General features: G+C 41.2%; 2 protein-coding genes across 2 annotated transcripts in view; one reads left to right on the top strand and one right to left on the bottom strand.

The window, feature by feature from the left end:
* Positions 1-11,512, top strand: part of LOC307022847 (uncharacterized protein) — an 18,759-nt gene extending 7,247 nt beyond the window's left edge. Inside the window, exons 3-5 of the mRNA XM_079655749.1 lie at positions 1,396-1,506; positions 8,576-8,625; positions 9,471-11,512. Of these exons, the coding sequence (XP_079511875.1) occupies positions 1,396-1,506; positions 8,576-8,625; positions 9,471-9,602 (293 nt within the window). The 3' untranslated portion in view covers positions 9,603-11,512. The remainder of the gene's footprint in view (positions 1-1,395; positions 1,507-8,575; positions 8,626-9,470) is intronic.
* Positions 2,731-7,012, bottom strand: LOC307022424 (uncharacterized protein). The gene is made up of 2 exons (XM_079655235.1): positions 6,528-7,012; positions 2,731-5,089 (listed from the first exon to the last, which is right to left on the bottom strand). Exons 1-2 carry the CDS (start codon positions 6,840-6,842, stop codon positions 4,583-4,585), a joined length of 822 nt encoding a protein of 273 aa, XP_079511361.1. The 5' UTR covers positions 6,843-7,012; the 3' UTR covers positions 2,731-4,582.
* Positions 11,513-27,525: the final 16,013 nt, after the last annotated feature.

The following is a 27,525-nucleotide window of genomic DNA, read 5'->3' as shown; positions in this document are numbered from 1 at the left end:
GGTTTCTGTCATGCTATGAGTTTCTTGCAGTTTTCTTTATTTGCAGCGTTTTGTTTATGCAGCCCTTTCAGTAAATGCTGAATGTGTTGGTGAAGATTGTGTTTTGGCACATTTTTCTTTTTTTATTTGGACTTTTTCTTTCTTTTTTGGCCTGTTGAAACGTTTTTGCCCCTGTCGGCCAACGTAACCAAGTCATAAAGAACTGAAAAAGAATTTGAATGAAAGTTCTGAAGGTTTGAACAAAGCAACAATTTGTAAAAATGATCAGGTTAGGGTGTAAAGTTAACCATAATGACAAAATCATACTGTTTGGTGTTAGTTCACAAGTGCTAATGATGGATAAATAGAGCCTGAGATAAATGTGATTATTACATTTCTGTAGAAAGCAGAAATTTCAGTGATGTTTCTTCTAATCTGGTGGCATTGGCAAGCATCATCAGTGGTGTGTTTGCAGGAAATGTTTATTTAATTGCGGCTTGGTTAGTGGTTGGCTTGAAGTTAATGTTGGCACTATAAAGTGAGCAAGACTTCATCTCTTTAATAGCCTCTATCTTATCTGCACAGGTTGATCATTAGATTAGTTTCTATTGGTACATTTGATCTGGGATTAATCTCTGTATTTAATTTGAGGATCTGCTGCACAAAAGAGTGCACCAATCTGTATGAAATCGTTGATTCATAGAGTTTCTCAAATGATAGACCTACAGTCTTTGAGCAGATTTTCATTTGGTGGAGCAGTTTTCACTTTAAAGCGATGGACTGTATACCATGTAGAATTGCAACACTGTAGAAAACTCAAAATCACAGGTATTAGAAACAAAATAAAAATGTGACTACTCTTTAGACCCAAGCAGCCAGAGAAAATGAATTATTTCTCTTGTCCTGTAGGTATATTTAATGTCATCTAATCTGTCATTACGCCAAAGTATTTATGAAGGTGACTGATAATTGTCTTTAAATAACTACAAAGGGTCACGTTCCCCTTTACATTTTCCAAAAATATATCGTTATCGTTTTCATTCATCAGTCATAACTTCCAATCATCAGAATACATTTTCTAATTGTTTAAGGTAGGGTGCATTAAAAAAGCAGATGGCAAAATGTGCATTTAGTTTTAAAACTGTCAAGTGTCCCTCAAAAAGAGATTCAGCTTTTAAACATCCCTGTTTTGCACATGGAAATAACCACCAGTACCAAAACAATGCAAGAAGCAATCCTTTGTTGATCGCTCCATACTTACCTTGAAGTCTTTTCGCACTTATCCGATCAATAATATTTCAGAAACATTGAATAATGGGAGTTATTCCAATAAAAGCCTTGAACCTTGAACTTTGAACCTTGTTCTAAAGGATCATCCAGCAGTCAGTGAACTCGTCCTGTACTTTGTGTTTCCAGGAGTGGACGGGCTGTCAGCAGGGAAGCCATGTTGGAGTGTGTTGATGTGGGTTCTTCCTGCTGCACTAGTCCTCGGCTGCATCCTCATCGCTGGACTCTGCTGGTGCGCAGGTGTGTGCTTGCTTGTGTGTGTGTGTGTGTGTGTGTGTGTGTGTGTGTGTGTGTGTGTGTGTGTGTGTGTGTGTGTGTCATGTGCGTGTGTCATCCATCTTTGTGATTGACAGAAGGGCAATGTGTGGAAAGTGTCTCCCCCTAGTGGTGGAAAGTACTCAGCACATGTACTCAAAACAACTGTTTGAGCACGAGATTTAGGTACTTGTACTTTAAGGTTTTGTTGAGAACTTCATTCTGATCCGTCCATTGAGACACTCTACGGTCTGTTATTTAGTTTTAGCAGACACTGGTAAGGATAACAGACTGTTGCTATGGATGCAGTTTGGACTCAAGAACACAGAGACCAGACTATTTCTTAAAGCTAAAATGATAAAATACATTTTAAATCAATATTTCATGTCAAATTATGGATTGTTTCCGTAAGTAGCTTTGTAATAAGTGACAAAGTTGGCCATTATTGCAATTTAAGAGCGCCGTGCGAACATTATCCTTTCTTTATCATGTAGTTTTTACTCAACAAAATTGATAAAACAGCGCTTTTTTACTAGTTACTTTACAGAATCTAACTATTTATACGACATATATTATATAATTATAATAAATAAAGTGATGCTTACAGATCCCTCCAAAGTTATAATCCTATAATGCAATACATGTGGTTCTGAAATTGGCAATGTATTATCATCCCTGAAGAGAACACATATCACCTTGTTAGATACTACGATATAAAATATGTAAGCACCTCCTACACACAGATCTGCACATAATACATTTACACAGAACTATTCAGACATACAGGAACTGGATAAACTGATTCAAGCGCAAAGCATCTGAGTGTGCCCCCCCATTAGTGGATTTGTAGTCTTATCGGATATGACAACAAGGCTCGAAAATGAAGGCTACACTAATGAGACAATAACTGAAATAAAAGTAACTATGCTATAAAAAAAACTCATAAATTGACCAGGCATAGATAATGAATTCAGTTAAATGGTCAAATCGTTTTGTGCAAAGAAGAAAACAATCTATTCAAATGTTCTTCTTTACATTAATTACATTAATGGAATTTCACTACTTTGTCAGAAGTGTTCTCATTAGGCAGAACTAATGTCCCCTACAGTAAAGAAAAACATATAGTTCACCATTAGATGACACCATGAATAAAACTACTTCTTTATATTTACTGTATGTTCAATGTTTACAAAGTAAACCACCGCCAGATGTTCATTAACATTTTATTTTCTTGTAATTACACCGATCAATTGCAACACTGTTGTGTTACATAAGATTCAAATCATAAGGCTACCAAATAAGGCAGCTTAATGTAGCATAGGTCCACAGGAAGTCCCTCAGTGAAGTAAGGTTGCCATTTGAGAAAAGAAAAAAGAAAACCTAAGAATAAAGGCTGTACTGGTTTGTTGGCTCTTCCTACAGACAACAAACACACAGGAACATTAACCTGATTTCAGAGGGAGAGAGAATCATCTTTTTGAGGTTGTTAGTTTGTATTTAAGAACACTCAAGGTTAAAGAGCATCTTGCAGGTTTTTATTTTTTCTACATTTATGCTTAAACTTGCTTGAAAATTACAATTAAAAAAGTGAATGCAGGATTTGATATGTTTTACGAGACATAAGGGCAGGAATTCAGAGGGAAAGGAGCAATTTTGAGCTCTGCTCTTAAAAACGGCTTTTTTTTAAGGTCATACGTCAAACGCGTCATATTACATCACACAGGGGACACATCTCCGCTCTCTGACCGCGGGTATAGTAGAGTTGCGTTGAGTAGAGCGGTTGTGTTTTAAGGAGCGGGTATTTTTCGGTAGTTTTACATTGTATTTCACCATTTGTAATCATGGTGCAGTATTGTGTTTGTGCAGGTTGCACAAATACCAGCCTGTCAGGACATCGAGTCCACAGTAAAAAGGACCGGAGCTAGCGTTCGTTCCTGGGTGCGTTGTGCATCCACCTCCCTGCAGCACATACTCTCCACAGCTTTATCAGGAAACCGTATTACTTCTCTCTCCCCCCCCCCCCTCCCCTTCGCTGCTCTCTCTCTATCCCCTCCAGTACACGGAACCGTAACACATAGTGTGGAGTTGCATTAGGTAACGCTGTGGTGGCTGTACTGCTCCAGCCGTCTCCTTTGTGTTTGTTTGTTTCCCCCTGTCTGTGTTGTTTGTGTGTGCGTGGTGGCTGTCACCCCTGGCTCCCGGCTCAACCTCCGCTCACCTGCTGCAATCAGCTGTGCGCCCTCCCCGACTACACACCTGCTTTCCATCAAGCCATTTACAACGACATATCAACAGAGGCTCCACAACCTTTCTCCGCCAGATCGTCAAGTATCAGCCGTATCTCGCGTCTCTCCTCCGGTACACAGCACCGTAGTGTGGAGTTGCATTAGGTAACGCGAGATACGGCTGATACTTGCGCATTAGTTTCTGTTATGGATCAGTATCAACAGTCCTGCCAGTAACGTTACTATATTATCAAAGCTACTTTAGTTATAGCCTGATATATGATAGCTAACTTTACAATGTTGTGATGTGACGTTAGCTAACATTCTGTAGCTAACGCCGGTCACTCACCAAGATAGCTGCCCAGTTCTCCACTGGTTCTCCTCACACCACAGCTCAATTTCTCTCCGATGGCTGTTATTTCTTCTAATCCTTGGCTGCTCCTGGTCTCTTGGACGCCTAGTAGGCTCATAATTATAAGGTTGTGGTCCGTCATATGCATTTGAATATTCATGTTCAACTTCTTCTGTGTCTTCTGTGTCGAAACTAGTATTGGGATCTATGTTTATTAATACGTTACACCGGCCGCTCTCCCCCTTGTGTCCCCCATGTTACGTCACATGCGGGAGGTAACGTGCCGAGGCTTTTTTATGCGGAAGTGAACATTTCTTACAAAAACGACGCCAGATGTCACTGTAGTGTATATTTCTGTATATTTTTTTGAAAATCTATTGTATTCATCATTTTCCTACACATTTATTCACAGGTGTCTTTAACCTGGAAGTTGCTCTTTAAATTAATTTCCTGGGTAACTATAAAGAAGTGTGTTTAAGCTGGGTCAGGCCTGCCTCAGCAGCAGCCCGTACGGGCGGATGGACTCCTGCACCATGGCCCTCTTCTCCACATCGCTGCAGTCTTTGGGGACGTAGACCAGCCAGGTGTTCTCCCTCTGGCACTCCTTTCTCTTCTCCGGGTTGATGCGGTTCTGAAGAACCACTTTGTACGTCTTCCCGTCCACTTTGGACTTGAACCTCCGGCAGTACTTCTCCGCCATCTTGATATCTGGGGTGGAGTACACCCCTTGACCCCTTGTCTCCCCGGTGACCAGACTAGCTGCGGCGGCATCCAGAAACTGTGGCGTGTCTTCGGGGTTTCCGCCGTGGGACAGGATGACGCCGAGGGACCCGTCCATGTTCTTTGCGTGGTAGGAGACGGGCCAGGAGTCTGTGCCCTTCCCCAGCCAGACGTCGTCATCGTACTTCTTGGTGACCCGCAGGGCGAAACGCTTCCACCCGCAGGGCCGGATGTACGGCTCCCCGCCCCGCAGGAACGCCTTGTTACCGTCCTGTAGGGGGGCAGAGGAACATGCTATTATGCTACATGCTAATCGCTACATTTGCTGCATCACTTCCTCCCTCACTCTCTCTGTCTTTCCTTCCCTCCCTTGCTAACTTCCTTCCTCACTAACTCACCTATACTCACTCCCCCCCTTACTGACTCACCTTCTCCCTCCCTTGCTTATTACCTCACTTTCCTTCCTTCCTTACTTACTAGAACCCTGGTCCCTCAACCTTTACTTTTATTCACTCCCTGGCCCCTGCAGAGTACATGTGAAAGTGTCTTACACTTATAGAGTGTGATAATTAACCCTAAATTCTCCTGTGTGTGTGTGTGTGTGTGTGTGTTTGTGTGTGTGTGTGTGTGTGTGTGTGTGTAACTTTTCTCCCTTCCTCCCTTCCCCACTAAGGTAAAGCTACATTGCGCAAGCAAAAGACAAACACATTCAGTCATGACTTTATGGAGAGGCAAAGTCCCTCCCTTTCCGGGGGAGCTCCATGGGACCTTATTTCGGAAAAATGATGTATTGAAGTCAATGGAGAGAGAAAGATTATCTTTCGATCCCGTTTGAATTGTGCCAGGAATTACACATATGATGATTGTCAATTTAAAAGATAATTTTGCAAGTCAAAAAAATAAAAATGTGTCGTAAAACTGTGAAGTAACACTTTTTGTTTACTGCTCAATGAACTACAACTCTGGTCTCGCACACGTCACAAACACCAAGATGGCCGTCACGTTAGCAAATTTGACCTCTTTCTTTCAGAATGAAGTGCAAAGTATTAAAAGAGGTGAACATCACTACAAGTCTGGGCATGTTGAGAGCTGCATATACGGAAAAGGGGAGTTAGTCGGTTCCGTAAGAGCCAGCATGCGGGACCGGCTTTACAAGGTTTCGGTGAGTAACACGAGTGTAATGTGTTACGAGTGTAGCCTACTGTGTAACGTTAATGATCACTTACTCACCGAAACCTTGTAAAGCCGGTCCCGCATGCTGGCTCTTACGGAACTCTGGGATTTAGTCTTTCTAGTTGCGTATTTTTCATAGTCTTATATTTCAACAGTTTTACGAAAAACTGTGCCTTTTTTGACATGGAAATGATTTTTTAAGATTGACAAACATCTGTGTAATTCGTGGCACAATTCAAACGGGATCGAAAGATAATCTTTCGATCCCCATTGACTTCAATACATAATTTTTCCGAAATAAAGTCCCATAGACCGGAAGTAGAAGGGCGGGACTTCGCCTCTCTATAAATACTCATCAGTTCAGTCAATAAATCAATCAATCAAAGTTTATTTATAGCCTAATATCATACATTTTACATTTTTCTCAGGGGTTTTTTCAGTTTATACAGTATATGGATATTTAATCCGTCATATAATATCACCGGTATTCTATTAGTTTAAAATGAAGGAAGAGATTAATTAAAGGAGAGTTTCACCTTGATGTTGGAGAAATCGTAGTCGTATTGCGGGTGGAAGAAGTCCTCGGGGTTGATCTTCAGTTTGGTCCTGTGGCTCTCCTGTTGCCCTTCCGTCAGCGCAGGGGGGGAGCTGTACAGGTCCTCCTCGTCCAGGTCCTGCAGGGATAGAGACCCCAAACTGGGGTACTCCAGGGTTTTAAAGCCTTCCTGCTTGTAATACTCCTTGAGTGCCACGATGTTGACGAAGTCCTGCGGAGTGAGCGTCGAGGCTCCGCGCTCCACGGAGCAGCCGGAGAGAGCCGACAGGGCCTCCAGGACCAGAGAGTCCGCCATGGGGGGGAGGACCGCTGCCCGTGGGAACAGATCCGTCAAATACAGTCTTTTTCACTTCTCTGTTTAGGAGAAAGTGTAGAAAAGTAAACGGCGGAGCTACCGTCTGCTGCTTTGACAAAGACAGCTGGCCCTGCTTTCACTTTCGTTTTCCCTCTATGACTCACTGACTGGAAGCTGCTGGGATGGGATCACAGTACACCGGATCATTCACCTCTATTTTATGGTGCGTGTGTGAACGCACCATCATGATTTCTCCATTCTAATCCTGTTTAGAGAAGTTTCCACAAACAAGGAATGGGCTTTATTAGTGCAAAAACATTAGTAAGAGAATAAAACAATTATAACATCTCAAGTATTACAAAGATCAGAGACATACATATAGAATTGAATAAAATACTATAAAAAACAAAGATATTGAATAAAAGAAAAACATGTTTTAAAAAATTACAATAAAAATGGTTCAAGAACAATATAGATGATTTAAAATATATATATAATCTAAAAAAGATACAAGGAACACTAACATGACGGGAAGAAAAGTAAAAAAATATATACAAAAAGGCATAAGACACGGAAATATAGAATAGGAAAAGAATGATAGCATGATTCAGGAAAAAGTATTTCATAGCAGTAAAATATATATAAAACAAGATAAATGGAGGTAGTAGACACGTTTAGGTGCGTTCACACCAGCCTTGTGTAGTCCGGTTGAATCGAACCCTGGTGCGTTTAGCCGCTTGGTGCAGTTCATTTGGGTCGGTGTGAACACAATCCGAGACCTCTTAAGTGAACTAAATAACCGGACTCTGGTCCGCTAAAATAGGTGGTCTCGGGGTGCTTGCTTGCGAACTCTGGAGCGGTTCATTGCTGGTGTGAACGCAGTCCGCACCAAAACATACGAGGCGTAGTAGTTACGTGTCACAAGAACGCGGATATCTTCAAAATCTTTAGCGAAAGAGTCTTTCAAGACATCCGCGGTTGTTTAGTTAAAGAGTGAAGCAGAATGAAGTGTTGAACAGTGTCGTGTAAAGTAAAAATGCTCCGTCAGCTACATAACATTAAGTACACCTGTCGTCGGTGAAACGCCCCTCCTTACTGCAGAACGTCTCTCATTATATGTGTTATAATGTTTTTTAACGGACGTTGTCTGATTATATAATCATATGCGCGGGCCGCTAGTGTCTGTTGATCTCCAGATTAACAGCAGCATGAGAATAGCCCGCCGAAAGTGCCGATGCTCCATGGCGGAGGCTCCGGTAGAAATTGCCGGGATTTGCGTTTTTACCCCCTTAATGTCTGACCAATGGTTGAACAGTATTTCCATGCACATAACTTGTGTTTAAAGTTTATAGTCCCTTTGAGTTTTGCCGTGTGAATGCAAACCGAACCTTCTGAAAAATGAAACAATGGAACAAACTGTCGTCTGGTGTGAAACCAAAAAGGAAACAAATGGAAAAATAAAATTGACCAAAAGACAACAAAATTGACATGGCAAACCTTTTTAAAAAAATAGCATTAAAAAGGTTCAAGACATACATATATAACAGAACAACAATTTGAAGAAATACTGGAACAATCCACAACATGCTGAAACAAATGTAAAAGCTGTCTTAACAAAAGTAATTGAAAATATGTTAAACTCAGTCCTATTTAAACTTGATTAAAACAGAAGATTCGTTTGACAAATCAGTTTGGCAGGTGTTGTTGAACCCTCCCCCTCTCCTTGTGTTCAGGTAAACCGGCTGTTTGCTGCTGTTGTCCAACGAGCCAAAAGGTCACAGAGGTCAGTATGGTGACACGTCAACAGTCCTCTTCTACCTCTTTTCCCCTTTTTTTGTAAATATTTCTCCTACAATGATGCTGAATATGGATCCACACAGAGGTTTCAGCAACTGCTCCCAGTGCTGATATTTTGTCCCTAAAATAAAATACATATACAAATATCTACATTGATAGGCAAAAATAAATACACATTATGTATAAATCCAATTCATGGATTTTCCAAAATAAATTCAATTTTCTAATTTATATAAAAAAAAGAAAAATCTGCATTATATATACACTAGTGATGTCCCATTCCTGCCACTCCACCATCATCGCCAGATTCTTCTAAAGGTATCTGCTTCAATATTGATTAAAAACAGTATGTATCGGACACCTATTTGCTGTAGCCACTTGATACCAATATATATGGAAGCCCTGAGAGGCAAGTATCATACGTTTCAAAAAGGTATTTCCAAGTTACTTTAAAATCCAATGTCTTCTGTAAAATCAGCAGGGAAACATTGTCAAAATGATTTGAAGAGTGTTTGTTGTTGTAATACCCATTTTGGCCGAAAGAGGGTAGAGCACACTGTGTTTTAATTTCTCCATTAAGTCTAAACCCAGATTCCTTTTTCACAGATGAAAACAAAATGTAGATAATTGAAATGATTATCCTTGCAAAGCTTCATTTCACCTATTCTTAGATCATGAACAAAATAAGGTAAACTATTTAGATCAGACTTTGAAAATTGAAAATCTCACATCCCTCTCAGGGCTATTGATCTGATATGAATAAACGTTTCAAAATAGGAGAATTCAGCGTGGTGTTACAGAGTGGAGCTTCATTTGTTTTTGTCTCCGCAGGAAGTGTCTATGCACTATTCCAGTCTGAAGCATGCAGACAAGCCCCGCTGTACTAGCCAAGGAGGATCAGGATTGGCAGAGGAGAACGTCATATACTCAGCGGTGTTTAATCGCAAAAACCTGAACAGATAACTTGACCGCAGATGGAACGGCTCTTTTTGTTTCAGTATAGAGCCTTGTGGAAAATACATATTTTTGTAAACATCCTGGGAGCTAGCTTCGTCCTGGGGGGTATACTACGAAGCAAGATTTTCGCTTAGCCGGCTAACTTCAGGGAAAACTCTGGGTTTCCGTTCCTACGAAGCTGGTTCTCTTTTTAGCAGGCTAGATCTCTACGGTAACTTATGATGTGCGGCTAACCTGCCCCGGAGCAGGTTAGGTTGCAGGCTAAGAGCTCAACCCTCAGAGCAATCTGACTATTATAACATTAGCGTTAAGAAAGCTTACTTAAATATCTGCCACAACATAACTAACCGGATCAGAGTAACATTAAGTACAGTCCGCGGCATATCACATCATAATGTATCATATATTTCCTTATCTGAGTCAGCTGAGCCGTATCTGGCCGTGCAACACTCACAGTGTCACATACTGTCGGCAGAAGTATTATTTTAAGTAACACATTAAGTTGACGAAACACTCAAGACAAATGTAATTAAAATCAGATCCACTCGTGTCTTAGACGGGGCAGTGATATCATAAACCTGTTAATATACGCATTCAAACACTTTTTCTTTTACCAGCTGTATTCACCTTGCAGGTGCAACTACTTTATGTGGCTTTTATCCTGGATAAAGTGTTTAAGTCATGGATGTTTAAAGTTAACTTCTTCATATGTCGAATATTATAGTTGACTTTTCATTCAGGAAGTATGACGCTGTGCTGTCAGTACGCTTCTCCATGTTTGTGATTGGTCGAATGCTCCGAATACCACCCATTTCATGTGAACGCGCACTTAACTAGATACGACACGGCTGGCTTGAGCGATCCACTTGATAACCCGCGTAGTATTACAGTTTAGCGAGAGCGCGTATGTTTTGGATTAGGCCAACCGGCTAACTCAAACATATCCAGGTTAGGTTGAACCAGCTTCGTAGTACAGGCCTCTGGTTCCTATAACTTGAAGCCAATAGGATTGTTCTTTTAAATGTTATGTTATTTCAGAAAACCACGGAGCCCTGAAGGGTTCATAGAGAGAAAAATAAAATAAAACGAGGCCACATTTTATTAATTCGTGCGCACTCTATACTTTCTCGTTCGCACGACAAAGTTACCAGTGCACCAAGTAGGAAGTGGAGCGCACAGGAAACAGCCGTTTCATTGCAGACTGTTATGTTTAGGTGGGGAAATTGCAGTGCATACATTATTTGAGATATATTTCAAACTCTGACTTCATTTTAGGGATGTTTCGGCCCGAGGTGTAGAGCTATTTGTTTAAGCACCGGATTCGCAAAACAGGAGAGGTTGTGAACCAGTCTGCCTTGATCTATGAATTCATATCCCCGACTCTCACAGTGACTATCTGCGGGCAGAGAGCTGTGCCTTTTACGCAGCGCCTTCACTGTGTTTACCTTCATTAGAACAGTTTGATGTGTCTAACCATTTTCTGAGACAAATCCAAACCCATACCATGAAACAACTTCTCCCAGACAATTGCAGCTGTTCAAGCGTATTATGAGTATGATCCTGAATCTGACACTGAAGTACAAAGTTTGACTACCTTAGACATCTTGCTCGTAAGAGCAGGCCAAGAGCAGATGCTACTGGGGGCGCTTCGGCTAGACGACTGAAGATATGTTGCGCCGTGTGCCAGGAGTTCAATGTAAATCCAGCCCACATTATGCCAATGACGTCATTTAGAGATGTGGATAAGGAGGAAAATAGAAAGGGTTGTATTTTCTGAAACTTTTTGAGTCTCCTTTCACACCGGGGTCACATATGTATGTATGTATAAAAGACATCAACAAGTGCATTTTGTATAATAGGTCCCCTTTAAGCTATTCCCTGCATCTTTCTTCCCAAATAAAATGCAATAGACTGTGTGTGAAATGTGTATAAATAATGGTCTGCTTTGCTTTTAGTTTTATAACACATTTCTTTAGCATCTTTATAATCATTTACATACGCAAATAAAAAAGAGAATAATGTTAAAATGTTACTTTTACACTTTTACCGCTTGATAAATGAACATAAGATTGAACACAAAAAAACATTGTATATGGAGTGATACGAGCATCCAAGGTGATGTGTGTCACTTTGGACAGATACACTCTGATGTAAGAATGCTCCTGTCATATTGAATGAAAAATTGAATGAAAAAAAAGGATTGTTATATACAATATTGTCATAAATACAAATTAATAACATAAGATTCAAAACATTTCATGCAATCCTCAAGCACTAATGCCTCATTATTAGCTGTCTCCTCCTCCCTTAAGATCAAGGAGGAACCAAGTGCATAAATAAACACTTTTTTCATTTAATTTTACTTTGATTTGGTGCAAAAAACTCAATATTGTGTTTGTCAGGTGAACGTTGTGACCTATTTACAAAGGGATACCCAGTATAATAGAAGGCACATGTTATTTATTTTTATTTTGTAGTTACACTTTTTAACACTGCAGGGTTACACAAACTTATCGGGAGACAGACCAAACTGGTAATATGCTACATGCTAATCACAGTAATTGATGCATCCTCCCTCACTCTATCCCTCCCTCCCCCTTATTCACTTTCTCCCTCACTCATACACCTTTTTCTCTCTCTTTCCTTATCCTTTTTTTCAATTTCACTACCTCACTCCATCCTGGGCCAGATCTACCATATGGGTAAACTGGGCGTCTTATTTTTTTGTCGATAAGATATGGGCTTATGTCCTATTTTAAAAGTGTAATGCTCTCGAAATATAATCAAATCTTATGACAGAAAACATCTTCTTGCTTTCTTAGTTTATTTTCTTCTTTTTCACACCTTTTTATATAGTAGCCTTTGTCCATGTGTTTCTGTTTGGCTGGTAGATTGGTCTATTACAGATAGTTTAAATTCATTTTTACATTTAATATATTTAAATATGTGTATTCTTTGAATACTCTATTGATATACAGTATATATATTTTCGAAAGTACAATTGTGGAGCTGGGCTAAGCTCCTCATGTTGCTAGATCCAAGCAACGGCCCCGGTTCAGCTGTAGAATTCGGCCTTGACTCCATCCCTCTTTCCTTACTTCCATCTGATCTCCACACCTGCAGTACATGAGTAGATAATGAACCCTACATTGTTCTTATGTGTGTGTGTGTGTGTGTGTGTGTGTGTGTGTGTGTGTGTGTGTGTGTGTGTGTGTGTGTGTGTGTGTGTGTGTGTGTGTGTGAGAGAGATGGATCGTTGGAGCTATGTGCAACTCAAGGCATATGCTCGAACGGGAGCTGTGTCTGGACGCTGTGATCATGTTGCGCACACTGTCCGTGCTGAGTGTGCTGACTTTTCCCACAATGTCCCACTGTCTGGCTACCTGCATAAAGTCAAGTGCTAAAAAGTCAGTTGTCGGCGAAATGTCACTCCTCTGTTTTCATTTAAACAGCAGCTTATATCCGTTAGAGCAGCTAACTAGCACCAGATGCTAACAACAACAACAATACACGTAAGGTCTCTCTCTCGCGCCACACATACACACACCCTCCCGGTCCTCCCGATGGCCAGTCGGTGCCTGCCGGTGAGCGTGGAAGTCTGGTCTGCCGCAAGCGGACGGCAGGAGCGGGGCTGTCAGCATCAGCTTGTAGATGGTATTTTAAACTCGATGCCAAACTACAGGGCGGCCGAGGACAAAAAATACACATGCGTTAATCAGGTTAAAATAATTAATGGCGTTAATTTTTTTTGCGACAGCCCTAATTTAAAGATACGTTAATACATTCAAAAATGGTTAATAAATAAATATATTAATATTAGAAAGGTTTCACTTTAATGTTGGTGTTGTAGTGCCGAGAGATAGGGAGTCAGAGGCGGTGCATCGAAGGTGCAAAGTTGTCTTTAATAGAGAGCTGCAAAGGACATGTTGTCGGGTCGCAGCCCGGGACGACAAGAGGAAGAGCCAGGAGGGCACACAATATGGAACACACAACAGGTCCGTGTGGAAACAAAACCCCAATTGTAGTTCCATGTGTGAATTATGAACCAGTGTATCAATATGTGGTCACCACACAAGCCCCCCCAGAATTCAAATATGGCAAAATAAATCCTCGCGTCCGTGGAGGAAGCACCACAGGGGCCGAGGAGGGCGGGGTCGCAATTGAGGACCGGGCCATGGAACGGGCCGACGAAAGGAGGCCGCATGAGAGGGTAGGGACCCTAACGAGGGCGAGGGCACCCCCACCGGGGGCGGGCCGGAACGGGCCGTTGTAAGGGGGCTGCAGTAGGTGTCGTGGCGAACCCAGCAGGAAAAAGCGCTGCCCGGCCGCAGGCGAAGGCACGGCGGCGGCGGGCATGAAACCTCCGGAAGGACGGAGCGGAATCCCAGGAAGGCAGGAGCAGTCACCCCGGGAGGAAGGAGCCGTGGACAGGGGAGAAGCCAGACGGAGCGCCGTCCGAAGCTGCCGTCGAGGCCAACCGTGAGCCGCGGTAAGAGGAGAGGCCAGGCAGGGTCCCGGAGCGCGCCACCCACGGGCCAATGAAGGCATGGGCGACGTCCGAAACCGCCGAGGCGAGTCGGGGTCCAGAAGCGTGCCACCCAGGCGCCGATGAGAGCGCGGGTGGCGTCAGAAGCCGCCGTCGAGGTGATGAAACGGCGAGAGGGTCCACACGAGGCCGACCAGACATGGTCGAACCTCCTCTCAGGCACCAGAAAAAGCTCAAAAAGGGCCGTACTGTCCACGGTCCAAAAAAAGGTAGGTGAAATCGTGAGAGGATCCACACGAGGCCGACCAGACATGGTCGAACCTCCTCTCAGGCACCAGGGAAAAAAAAACAAAAACTCAAAAGGTCGATAGCCGTTAGCAGCTAGCCGTTAGCCGCTAGCTGGCAGCCGTCGGTAGCCGCTAGCCGTAGCCGTTAGCTAACGAGGTTAGCTGCTAGTCGTCGAAGGCTAGCGCAGCCTGGACGTGCAGCCGCACGAGCAGAAGAAAACAGCCCCAGGAGGTAGCAATCGGGTTCATCCCTACCCAGCGGGTCGTGCATCATCTCCCTGTTGGTTGGAAGACCGATGCGGGAATGGCGAGCAACGTCCCCAGCCATTCTGCGAGGCGTGCACCGAGCCTCAGTCCGCGTGCCGGTGGCAGCAACGGACGATTCCAAAAATCCCCGGCATTTCGAGAAAGAAACCTGAGTTTCCTTTGCCGTGTTCGGGTCCGTCTCGGAAACTTCTGCGAGACTTATATGTCAGGGTCACCAATGTAGTGCCGAGAGATAGGGAGTCAGAGGCGGTGCATCGAAGGTGCAAAGTTGTCTTTAATAGAGAGCTGCAAAGGACATGTTGTCGGGTCGCAGCCCGGGACGACAAGAGGAAGAGCCAGGAGGGCACACAATATATATAAGGAACACACAACAGGTCCGTGTGGAAACAAAACCCCAATTGTAGTTCCATGTGTGAATTATGAACCAGTGTATCAATACGTGGTCACCACAGTGTTAAGTTTAAGTATTAATATGTCTGCATGTAACTGCACTATAACTGTTCCACAGTAAGAGGGCGCTATAGGCGTAAGGGGGCGCAGCTATTGTAGCCGACGTCAGATATCAGATATAAGGGATTGTTCCCTCCCCTTCTATCTCTCTCTCTCTCTAGCTCTCATGGAGAGCAGGTCAAGTGGTGCAATAGAGAACCGCAGTGACGCGTCGTAAAATTATAGAGATGGCGCTGCTGAAAAGACCGCAACATAAGTAAAGATAATGAATACATCCTATTAAAACCTGTGTGGCTTATATGATAAGTCTTATGAGTACAAGCAGCATAACGTTTCACCATGTAACTAAAGATTGTAGTCAGGGAAATCAGTTTGACATATTGAACTAATAACAAATCACCTCTGGCTGGCAGAGAACTCTCTGCTCAATAGCTTCTCTTGGACGTAAAATCACATGTACATTTTACATTTATATTCAATTTAATATTCCATCCCTCACATACTTTTGTATATATAATAACTTATATTTTGTTTTTCTTGTTATGCTGCTGCAACACAAACATTTCCCAAATTGGGATCAATACAGTAATATCTTATCTTAATTAATTAAGAAATATAACTATTATAATTAGTGTAGCAGCTGACACCTATTTTCAATATGGATTAATCTACCATTTATTTCTTTAGTTCAATTTTCATCTATAAAAATGTCAAAATAGTGAAAATGTTCACGAGACTTATCAAAGTGCAAGGTTATATCTTTAGATGTTTTGTTTTAGCCTATATACTGTATGTCTTAATGCTCTTACAGTATATGTGACGGTGTGACTTCCATGAAACCAAATTGTATATCTTCTCAACAGACGAGGTGACAGGAAACCTAACACTCTAACAACCACAACATTGCAAAGGCGAGTAAATGTAAATTAAAAACAATTCACAATTTTCTTATTTCTTCTTCCTTGCAGTGAGGTGAAGCTGACCTTGCACTTGGTGCCAGTAAGGATGTTCCTCACGCAGGCTGAATGTTTCTCCTTCCTTACTGACAAAGAAGCCCTTGATTTGCAATGCTTCACTAATTGTCATTTCCCTGGCTCTGTAGGGACACTTTACCTCCAGCACAGCGGAAGACCCTACCAGACCATCCGGAGATGCCCCCAACAATCCTGATAGGGAGAGCAAATCTGACTCATGGACCTGCATCTGAGTTGCAGTGGTGAATGCCCTGACGCCCTCACATTCATTCATAGTCCCCCACTGTACAGACAAAACACCATCAAGGGCCTGTTGTTGCCTTAGCACCCTGGCAATAAAGGAAGCAGTCACACGCTTTGACCTCAGGATAGCTCCAAAGTTGCTGGCAGTCAACCTTCCTTTCCTGAACAAATGCCAGTTTGGGTTGGTTCGCTGACCAGTGGTAGCCACCTGAATTGCCCTCTGTTGCTCTTCAGACAATGCCATGCTTGCCACAATTGCCTCAGGTCCCTGATGCCCAACAGATTTGATAATTTCAGGAACAGTAAGTGTTTCCAAGCTGTAGTGTTCCTCTTCTGGCTCGGGGGAGAGAAGCCAAGAAATTCCTGAGAACCTGCCCCCGAGTCTGTCCCTCAGCCAGTCACGATCTTCGGAGGTGGGCTCTCTTGTCAGCGGGTTAAATTAGTTATTGGTTTCAACAGTCACATTAAAACAGTTACTAAATCAGCTTACTATCACCTAAAGAACATATCTAGGATTAAAAGACTAATGTCACAGCAGGATTTGGAAAAACGTGTCCATGCTTTTATCTTCAGTAGACTGGACTACTGCAATGGTGTCTTCACAGGTCTCACTAAAAAATCTATTAGAAAGCTGCAGCTGATTCAGAACACCGCTGCTCGAGTCCTTACCAACACTAAGAAATTGGATCACATCGCTCCAGTTCTGAAGTCTTTACACTACCTTCCTGTATGTCAAAGAATAGATTTCAAAATACTGCTGCTGTTTATAAAGCACTGAATGGTTTAGGACCAAAATGCATTTCTGACCTCCTGCTAAATTATGAACCATCCAGATCTCTCAGGTCTTCAGGGACTGGTCAGCTTTCTGTCCCCAGAGTCAGAACTAAACATGGTAAAGCAGCGTACAGTTATTATGCTCCAAATATCTGGAACAAACTCCCAGAAACCTGCAGGTCTGCTGCAACTCTTACTACTTTTAAATCCAGGCTGAAGACTTTTCGTTTTGTCGCTGCTCTTAATTGAACTATTCATATCTTAGACTGCACTGTAACTTTTATCCATGTATTTTTTCTTTTAATGTTTATTTTATTAGCTTTTCTTTTTAATGACTGATTTGAAATGCCATTTTCTTAATGTCTTTCATTTTTTGTAAAGCACTTTGAATTGCCTTGTGTTGAAAAGTGCTATATAAATAAACTTGCCTTGCCTAATAAAGATTTCATGTGACACATACAATTGATTTGTTGATGGGAATTAATTTGAATAAATTAACTCGGTCTTAAAAGGTTAACGGTACTTTTGCTATCACTACTCACCGACACTATAAACCTTGTCCCTCATGCTAGCCCTGACAACACCGGTAAGCACACCTTCATCTAGGCTGCACTGTAACGTGTCCTGACTTGTAGTGGTTCTCTCCTCTATCTACACTCTTCTTGTCATCTTTGTAAAACGATATCAGACTGGTAATTAACACAGCCATGACTTCTAGTTAAATTCAGTGTGGCTAAAATGAAAAGCTTTGTTAAAATATGCAAGCACGCGAAAGTCAAATTCAGCTTTATTGTCAAAAATTCTATATGTGTTATAAATCCAGAAATATCGAAATATCATTTCCCACAGTGTGACATGTATACATAATACAAAAAGGGCCTAGATAAACGTGGTATACATTAAACAAAACGGGCCTAGATAACCGGGGTATACAGTTTAAAATGTTAATATATTTAAAGTGTTCAAAGTGCAGTTTCAGTGCAAGTCAGTTGAAACGATCTTAAATTGGCGTGACGTTGAAGTCGTGCGACCCTGCTGCTGTACTGGCTTGTAGTTCGTTTATAGCATAACGTTAGCATTTCGCTTTTGGCGACTAGATTTATGATTCAAAAATTATAAAAGTAGGGTTGACATGTGGAGATTATCCGGCTGAACAAAACATGATCCCTCTCTTAAATATGTGTCAACCACAGACCTTATTTCGAGCTATTTTCCAAAATCCTATGGAGAATTTGCATTGGTTTTTCAAGAAGGAACCGGAAGAAGTTTACTTCCGGGTTTTACAACGCGTCACTGCGGTTCTCTATTGAAAGCAATTCTAGAACCCTGAAGGCAGGAGAAACTGAAAAGAGTCAAGGGAAGCTTATAAAAGTTAACAGCATTTAATTACACAAAAGATGCGGTGGTGTACAAAATGAAATGTGCGAGTGGAGGCGCTCTCCACATCCAACGACCGGTCAGTTCAGGTCAGGGGGTAGAAGAGGTCAATTCTTGGCTTGCTCTTCCTGTTGTCATCTGAGGTCTTCTCCTATTGGCCGGCGTCGTCGGGGGGAGGGTCCAATGCAATTCCTGCCTTTTTCTGTAGCTAAATTGCATCATTCTGGTGTCTGTGGTTATTTAAACATTCCCTAATAAACATTATTCAGCGTCAATAAATGAGTGCTAATCCCAGTGTGCTCAGTGTACAACATCACATGTCATTTCACCTTGGTTCAAGGTTTGAAATCGTATGATTCCGCCAGATGCTAAATACTAACCGGAAGTGACAAATCTTCAGAATAAAAGTGTTAAGCTAATAGTGAGAACTTCCGGTTTTTCAGAATAAAACTGATTTAAATCAAATAGTGTATTTAATTCAAATTACGCCATATCAACATTGATTTTAATTTCTAAAAATCCCTCCTTACATACCATTTAAGGTATGTAAATAATATTGAAATCAATGAGTTCTTCATCCGAACATTGCATGGTACATAACTCATAAAAGTAAAAAATACAAATAAGAATACATATTCATCATAAATATGAAGTTTTTCATTTGTGCATAGCTTCTATCTTAAACCTTTAATGTCACTTCGCAAAATAGCAGCAATTAGCTTGGTATGGAAAACGTCTAACGCCCTCCTTTCACATCATAAATCATCTTCATACTGTATCTGGTGTAAAGGCACTTGTTTTTTTTACAAAGTATAAGAAGGATTAAACTATCTGAAAATAGCTAAATATTACTCTTTATTTAAACAAGTCTAGCGCCATTCTATCGGTCTGTTTTTATCTAACTGTTTGTGTCATCCTTTTACTGTGTCTCTGGTGCAATTTACGAATCTCTGCTGGCTCCAGTAGATATAGTTCTCCCCATCCACATTCTTGTTGGTTGTGGGACAGAGGAATAATAATTCAGAACCTGCTACTTGGCATATGTTACAAAACAAAAAACATCTTCATGGTGAACTAAATAAAATCCTTGTAATCTTTCTCAAATCTAATATAACAATTAACTATTCCTGTTTGTGGTAAAAACACACTAACGTTATGTAATACAATTTCATTATGATTCAAAAACAACTAAAGTCATGATGATGTCAGAGTGAATGATTTCCTGAGTGTGTCTGTCCTGTAAGGTACGTCATTCTCTGCTTGGATCGTGTGCAGAAATCCCATCGATTGCACCTGGCAATACTGCTTCTACCTACCTATTATCAAGCTGGAAAAATGAATACAGAAATCCAACATACTGTCATCAAATGTCTTTCTATTATGAATTTAAATGAAATGTGAATCCCCATAATGACCTAAACAATAAAGTCTATGGCTTTTACTTCTTTTACCAAGCTAGTTACAAGATGTTGTCTAAGTTAAATTTCGTCTCATTACATTAATATGTTTTAGCTTAGCTGTAATATGTTCTTTCTACATTTCAAACCTCAGGTACTTTAATATCTGTTGAAATATTACAAAATGGTTTCATTATCACAGGTCAACTTCTTCTGTACTCTATTCTGGAATTACATCTCTCACAGTAGCCCCTTGGCCACTGATTCTGCATCTGTGTTACCGGTTATAACTCAATCAATATTAGAAACATGTCAATATTCACCAAACAGTATATTATCCCTAGATATGGAGCAGGTTAATCCTAAAGCTATCTTCAATGCTCAGTTTGAACATCTGGGTTGGGGCGGAAAGTTTCTTTCAATCCTTAAAAGAAAAATTTAAATTGTGAATTTTACAACCATGTTGACATTTTATAAATTATACACACTCCCCCCTTTTTACACATGAACTCATGTGTAATAAAATCCTGTAATGGGGAGGGGAAACAACCTTCAGGTAAATATTGGTTAGGGACATAGCGAACATTCACAATTTGACATCCATTATTGTCATTTCCACAGTAAACACTTCAGTGAAAATAAGTGTTTCTCTCCGTCTTTCAGGCCCAAAAGAAACAGAATCTTCAGATTTTAGTTTGAGTTTTACATTTGCAAACCGCCAACTCCTGTGGGAGTAAAATATCATCAAGTAGATTAGAAACGGGTCACATGTACGGTTTCCCCTTTTTGTGGAATTTTTAGGAAACCTTTGTTTCCCTTGGAGCTCCAAAATAATGTGTTAGTCCAAAAACATGCTTGGTTAGTTATTGTTTTAGAATCATGCAGTTACACTGATCACATGCCGGCATTCATTCACACTCACACTATCTGGTTGTCAAGTCAGGTTTGGTCAGGTACACCCCAGGGTCAGTCATTGACAGTGCTTTTGTCACACTGTCAGTCAGGGTCAACGGTCATTTAGTCTCAGTCTTTTGGCCATGTCGTGCTCTGCAGAGTCTTTTCAGAGGTATTTCAGCATAGGCGGGTTCCGTTTATCTACAAAAATATGTCATATGTGGAGCGCCATTCCTTATTCATTCACAATTTCAACTATGATTTTCAAGATCGTTCTAACTTTCCATTTGGACTTCTGCCTCCCATCTTTCCTGAAACTTGGTACAAAACTCACTTCCTTATAGTACTACTACTACTGCAATTCATTTACACCTAATTAGTATTACAATGTCTAATAGATCTAATTCAGAAACTTGTGTACTTAACTATTCCCTTGAGTCAAACCATTACTAGGATCTGTGTAGCTCTGCTATGTATTTCATAGCTCATCTATCTTCAATTCTGGTCTACTTAAAAAACAATGTTAAACTCTTTAGCAGTGTGTGGAACCTTGGGTGTCCGAACATGTAACAATTACTCCCTCCTTTATCAAGGATTTTAAAACAGAAGTCATTTCATATTTCCATCTGAAAGCCCTCCTATGGTAATAACTATGCTACAATGGAGAAATCAACACTTTAGATTGGAATACTATATTTGGCTTGGCACTAGCTCTTCCTTTAACATGATCCATACAAATACAGACGTGTCTTATAGAGTGGTTCCTAAAACTATCCTTTTAATGGTGATCAATATTGTAACAAATGAGAACACTACTTTATTCACACGTGAATAAAAATCTCTAAAAGAATAATTTGTTTACATGATGAAAAGATTGAAGAATATGGTTCTACTCTGTACTCCAAAACACCCACTGCTTAAAGTGGAGTGAATATTTCCATCATGTCTCCATATTTTCTCCAATATTCTAAATCCCACTGTTACTTAGAACAATAGTAAACCTGCAGAGCACACCAATCAGATCACAGCAATATAATTTGACTCAAGTGTAGGGCTATGTCTACTTTCCATTATACTTATTACTTTTGGTGAACATTTATTTATATTGTCTAAATTCCTTGTCTATGATGTGCAAACAGTTCGAGTGTAAAAATGTGTTTTTCTCTATGTATTTACACTACGGATTCTTGAGTTTACTCATCTCCTGGTGCTGTCGTTGTAAAAATGTTCGATTCCTTATTGTTTTGTATCAGTTTTCCAAAATCAGTTCTAACTGCCGTGCCGTTTCTGGAAATGTGGCGGTGCGGCTACACACTGTGTAAGTGGGTGCCAACATGTTCCTTTTTTAACTTTGATCCGGAGTGCATCTGCAGTGCGTTCTACAACTTCCCACGGTCCACTCCATACAGGTTGCAACAAGTTCATCTTGTGGATTTTTACATTTACCCAATCCCCTGGTCCAACAGAAATATTCGTCATGGCCCTGGCATATGCTTCCGCCTCAATTTTTCTCATATCTAACACTAGTTCTCCTCTGTATTGTGAGGTGATACCGTGTGGTGGATATTGCTGAGTGGGGCAATCTCTGGCCAAATGTCTACAATCACCGCATATGAAGCAGCCGCTATCTCTTCTTCCTCTTGAGCGTTGCTTTCCTCTCAATTGTCCCTTTTGTTGATGCTGTATGGGAGTGTATAACTGTGCTTGCGACTGTACTTGGGCAGGAAGATACACAGGTATTTGCTCTTGCTGGAATTTTGTGGGAAGATACTGCTGTGCTTGTGGCTGTACTTGCCTAGGAAGATACACAGGTGTCTGCTGTTGAAGATACTGTGGTGCTTGTGGCTGTACTTGCGTAGGAAGATACACAGGTATCTGCTGAACTTGGTTTTGTGGACATACACTTCCTCTTCCGCTTTGTTGGTTCTGCATTTGATTCTCTGGTTCTTCCTGAGTTTGAACTGTTGGCGGTGTCCACCCTGCCTTCTCTGCTAGTATGGCCATCTGATTAGCTTCAGTGTCTTTCTCACCCACCTGCATCTTCAAAAGTATTTTTCTCAGTTTCTTTGTTTCTTCATCATCTTCCTTTGTTATTTCCTGGCATTTGATGTCATGGTGAATGAGATGTAGTCTCCATTCTTCTGGGATTTTAGCTTCTAACCCCACCACATCTCTAAGGCGTGCCTGCACTGATTGGGGAAGGGCTTTAATGACCGCGTCCTTCCACAGCATTGTGACAGCCGGCGAAACGTCATGTCGTTCTCCAGTACAGTCCTCCCACACTCCTTCGCATCTCTTCAGGAAGGCATGCATGTTTTCCTCCGTGCCTTTCCTCAGGCCGGTGAGGGCATGTAAACTGCGTGTTGTCGGGTAGATGTGACGAATAGCAGCCCAATAATTCAACCTGATGTAGTTGAATGAAGTTTCATCTGGGTCGTGCGTGCAATTGGCCTCGGAATCTACTGCTCTTGCTTCTAGTCGTCCTTCAATCCGTCCGAGCAGGGCCCTCACATCTCCCAAGCACAGGTGGTCTTGGGCTGTGTATCTCTCCAGATCAGTCACCCACTTCTGACCTCTTTTCGTGAGTGGAGGTAGTTTTGCCACTAATGCTTCCATGTCCCTGTGAGTCCATGATTGGTATTGAAATCCTCCTCTTCCACCCGCTATCAATGGCATGGAGGTATGTGCACCGGTCTTGGTTCTTCTCGTTTTGGGGCATGTCCCAGGGTAATGTTGCTCATTTTCGTCGCTACTATTATTCTCAGGAGAAGATGCAAAACCGCTTTGTTGCTGTGACTGTTCATGGTATGGGGAGTGTCTACTGGTTTCAGACTGTGTACCGCCGTCGTCATCTTCATCTCCCTGTCCTTCGGAATAGTCAGGAGAGTAGTTTGTTCTGCGTTTTCTTTGAGTTCTTTGTTCTTCTTGTTCTCTCCTTTCTCTCTGTTGTCTATCTGCCTTCATGTCCTGAAATCTTACATCTTCTTGTCGTCTTTCCGCCAGAAGTTGTTGGTATTTATCTTCCTCCCTTTGTCTTTCGGCAATAATGTCATTATGGGCTTCAACTGCCTTTCGTCTCTCTTCAATAATGTCATTATGTGCTTCATCTGCTTTTCGTCTCTCTTCCATTCCTCTGATGAGTTCTGCTTCCATTCTTCTGTTGAGCTGCTCTTCCATTCTTCTGTTGAGTTCCTTTTCCATTATTCTGCCGAGTTCTTCCATTCTTCTGTTGGTCTCCTCTTCCATTCTTCTCCCAAGTTCTTTTCCCATTATTCTGCCGAGTTCTTCCATTCTTCTGTTGGTCTTCTCTTCCATTCTTCTGCTGAGTTCTACCACATGTAAGCTGTTTGTCAATCCTTGGCTGGCATCTTCCAGATGGAATACCAGACTTGCAACCATAGCTTTTCTTTTTTCAGCTCTGTTCATAGCAATGTTTTCAGGTCCATACCAAGAGGGTTGTCCGGCTTTGATCCATGCTTTTTCCTGTTGTAGATATTCAGCATTCTCATGTTCAACTACAGCTTTTCTATGGGCTTCCGTTGGTCCAGGTTGATCATCTGCTGGAATCAATCCTCTCGTTTGCCACTGTTCTAACAGTTTCTCCATTTGGTTCCATGTCTTCTGTCTTTTACTTGGAACGGTTAAATCTGATCTGATTTTTACCCTTTCCTTGATATCTGCAGTTGAGCCTTGCTCTGCGACTGGTCTCAATTTGGTGTCTTTTGGCGACATGTTTAAGTTATCAAAGATGAAATGTATTCTTTATAAAGATATCCTATGTCACCTGAACTTAACTTTAAAATCTGGTTGTTTTTTTGTTTTGTTTTTAAAAATAAATTAAAATGTTGTAAAACTGAAATTGGAAAATGAAAATGAAAATTAGACAAATTAAATTAACATTTAGAAATTATGCAAATTTTAAAATCTGAATAAAGAAATAAAAATGTGACTTAGTAATATGAAAATAGGAATATGGTGCAAATCCAAATAAACCGTGTACAGTGTATACTCAAGTTTATGAAATTATGCAAATGTCATAAAATGAGTCAACTACAATACTTAAATTCAAAGAAACCACCTGTAATCTTTATATGTGTGGTGAAGAATGTATTAACTGTAATACTTATTATGTCCGCTAGGGGAGCTGTTTTATTTTGAACTCCTCTCAAATGTATCAACTAGTACTGCCGGTTCATAAACCTACTTCTTGTTTATTTCCCCAAAATAATAAAGTTCAAATGACTTTCTTTGAAAAGCATGAAAAACAAAACAACTCAATCTACTCTCAACGTTCATCTACACCATCGCTGTGTATTTAATCAGTAATATCGAGTGTTTTCCCCGGGAAACTAACACAACACACACACACACACACACACACACACACACACACACACACACACACACACACACACACACACACACACACACACACACACACACACACACACACACACACACACACACACACACACACACACACACACACACACACACACACACACACACACACACACACACACACACACACACACACACACACACACACACACACACACGAGCTTCCCCCAGACCAGTAATACAAACGAAAATATGTTTCCTCCGTTAGAAAGCTAGGAATATCCTCTTTCCAACAGTGTATAACTCAAAATGTGTCTTCGGGTCAATGTGACTGGTTTTGATGGAGCAAGTTTAGGCACGAAAAATACTACCAGTAGAAATACATTGCTTTTATGTGCTTCATCCTCTGAAAACCACAGGATGGCGACTGTCGCACATACTGACATAGGTACGCTCCTTTTTATTATTGTCACCTGCATAAGCAATTATCCCACATCGAGTTCGCTAACGTTACGAGCTTAAACAAACGTAACATGCAACGTGAATCCAAAATGCTCTACTACGGCTTACCTTTCATATTGCTCGTCAGCGCAGACTCTCCCATCGCGAATAATTGAAATTATTTGTGGCAAACTGTGCAGAAGGCGAATCGTTGGGTTGATCCTCGTTTTAGCCACAGCTTGTATTTCTTTTCGGATAGCCAACGCTCGTTAAAACAGCAACCTCCTGGCATACTGTCATTCTCTCATTAGAATGCCCAGGTCACACAAAATAAAACACTTGCAGGTCGTGCGCATAGCGCGGGATGGCCGGAGCGGAGCTGTTTTATGTAGAAGCGAAGCAACTAAGCGCGCTCCGACTTCCTTATTTTTTTTTTAATCTAAAAAGCGAACTATTCAGTCAGACAGCAATTTATTGTAAAAGTAAAGCATTTACAATTTCAAGCACTTTATCTCAAATCCAAGCACCATTCCCAAAATTCAAGCATTTTTCAAGTCATGAAAACACCTCGTAAAAATTCAAGCATTTTCAAGGATTTCAAGCACCCGTACGAACCCTGCACTCAACATTTGCAGATTAAAACCACACTGCTTGACAATACAAAACAACACAATCTTCATTTATCTTAGCTCTAAATTCTATAGATGATGACCTTAAAAGCTGATCTCATACCAATCTTGTACACAATCGTTTCGGCTTAGAACATCGCACACAACTATACTTTTCGGCTTAAAAACTCCACACAATATACTTTATTAAACCAGACTACGCCGGTTTAACACATCAAACATATAGACTAACATGAATGGACCCACTCCAGTGTAAACCAGATCAAGTCTGGTACCTCCCCAGAAGGTCTTAATACTATGTAATATTCACATTAATCGGGCGGCGCCGAAGATACAACAGAGATGAATAGAAACACTATATACAATCTCCACACCACTCGCAATCATCACATTATCACCACAGATCAATCTACAGATCAATACCAACGCTTGCACCTAATGTAAGTTATTTAACTATCCAGTTTTTGAATTGAACAGGTAACTGCCTCACCTTTCGTTTAGGCCCAGCCAAAAACTCCAGCAGTGAGTCTGTAGCCTGTCCTCCCTTTGTGCAGCCTGGTGTGATGCTAGTTAGCTTGCAGCCTTCCCCTCTACTCAGCTCTATCCTGCTTCATGGCCCACCCAGGGACGCCAAATTGAAAGCAATTCTAGAACCCTGAAGGCAGGAGAGACTGAAAAGAGTCAAGGGAAGCTTATAAAAGTTAACAGCATTTAATTACACAAAAGATGCGGTGGTGTACAAAATGAAATGTGCGAGTGGAGGCGCTCTCCACATCCAACGACCGGTCAGTTCAGGTCAGGGGGTAGAAGAGGTCAATTCTTGGCTTGCTCTTCCTGTTGTCATCTGAGGTCTTCTCCTATTGGCCGGCGTCGTCGGGGGGAGGGACCAATGCAATTCCTGCCTTTTTCTGTAGCTAAATTGCATCATTCTGGTGTCTGTGGTTATTTAAACATTCCCTAATAAACATTATTCAGCGTCAATAAATGAGTGCTAATCCCAGTGTGCTCAGTGTACAACATCACATGTCATTTCACCTTGGTTCAAGGTTTGAAATCGTATGATTCCGCCAGATGTTAAATGCTAACCGGAAGTGACGAATTTTCAGAATAAAAGTGTTAAGCTAATAGTGAGAACTTCTGGTTTTTCAGAATAAAACTGATTTAAATCAAATAGTGTATTTAATTCAAATTACGCCATATCAAGATTGATTTTAATTTCTAACACAATGCATATATGAAAATAAACCACGCCAGTTAAGGCTAAAGAATACCTCGTCGTCATGACCAGTTTATTGCTATACATGTGACTCTGTCAACAGGTTATGGGCCCAGATCAAGGAGAGCGAAATAACGATGGCTAGTTCGCTGA

Source organism: Notothenia rossii (assembly GCF_949606895.1).
Source record: "Notothenia rossii genome assembly, chromosome: 10".
Lineage (NCBI taxonomy): Eukaryota > Metazoa > Chordata > Actinopteri > Perciformes > Nototheniidae > Notothenia > Notothenia rossii.
This window is presented reverse-complemented; position numbering and strand designations above follow the sequence as displayed.

Excerpts from the sequence above, each read along its gene's own strand:
- LOC307022424 (XM_079655235.1), bottom strand. The coding sequence starts at position 6,842 with ATGGCGGACTCTCTGGTCCTGGAGGCCCTGTCGGCTCTCTCCGGCTGC. Across the intron at positions 5,090-6,527 it reads ACGATTTCTCCAACATCAAG|GACGGTAACAAGGCGTTCCT; the intron begins GTGAAACTCTCC and ends GCCCCCCTACAG.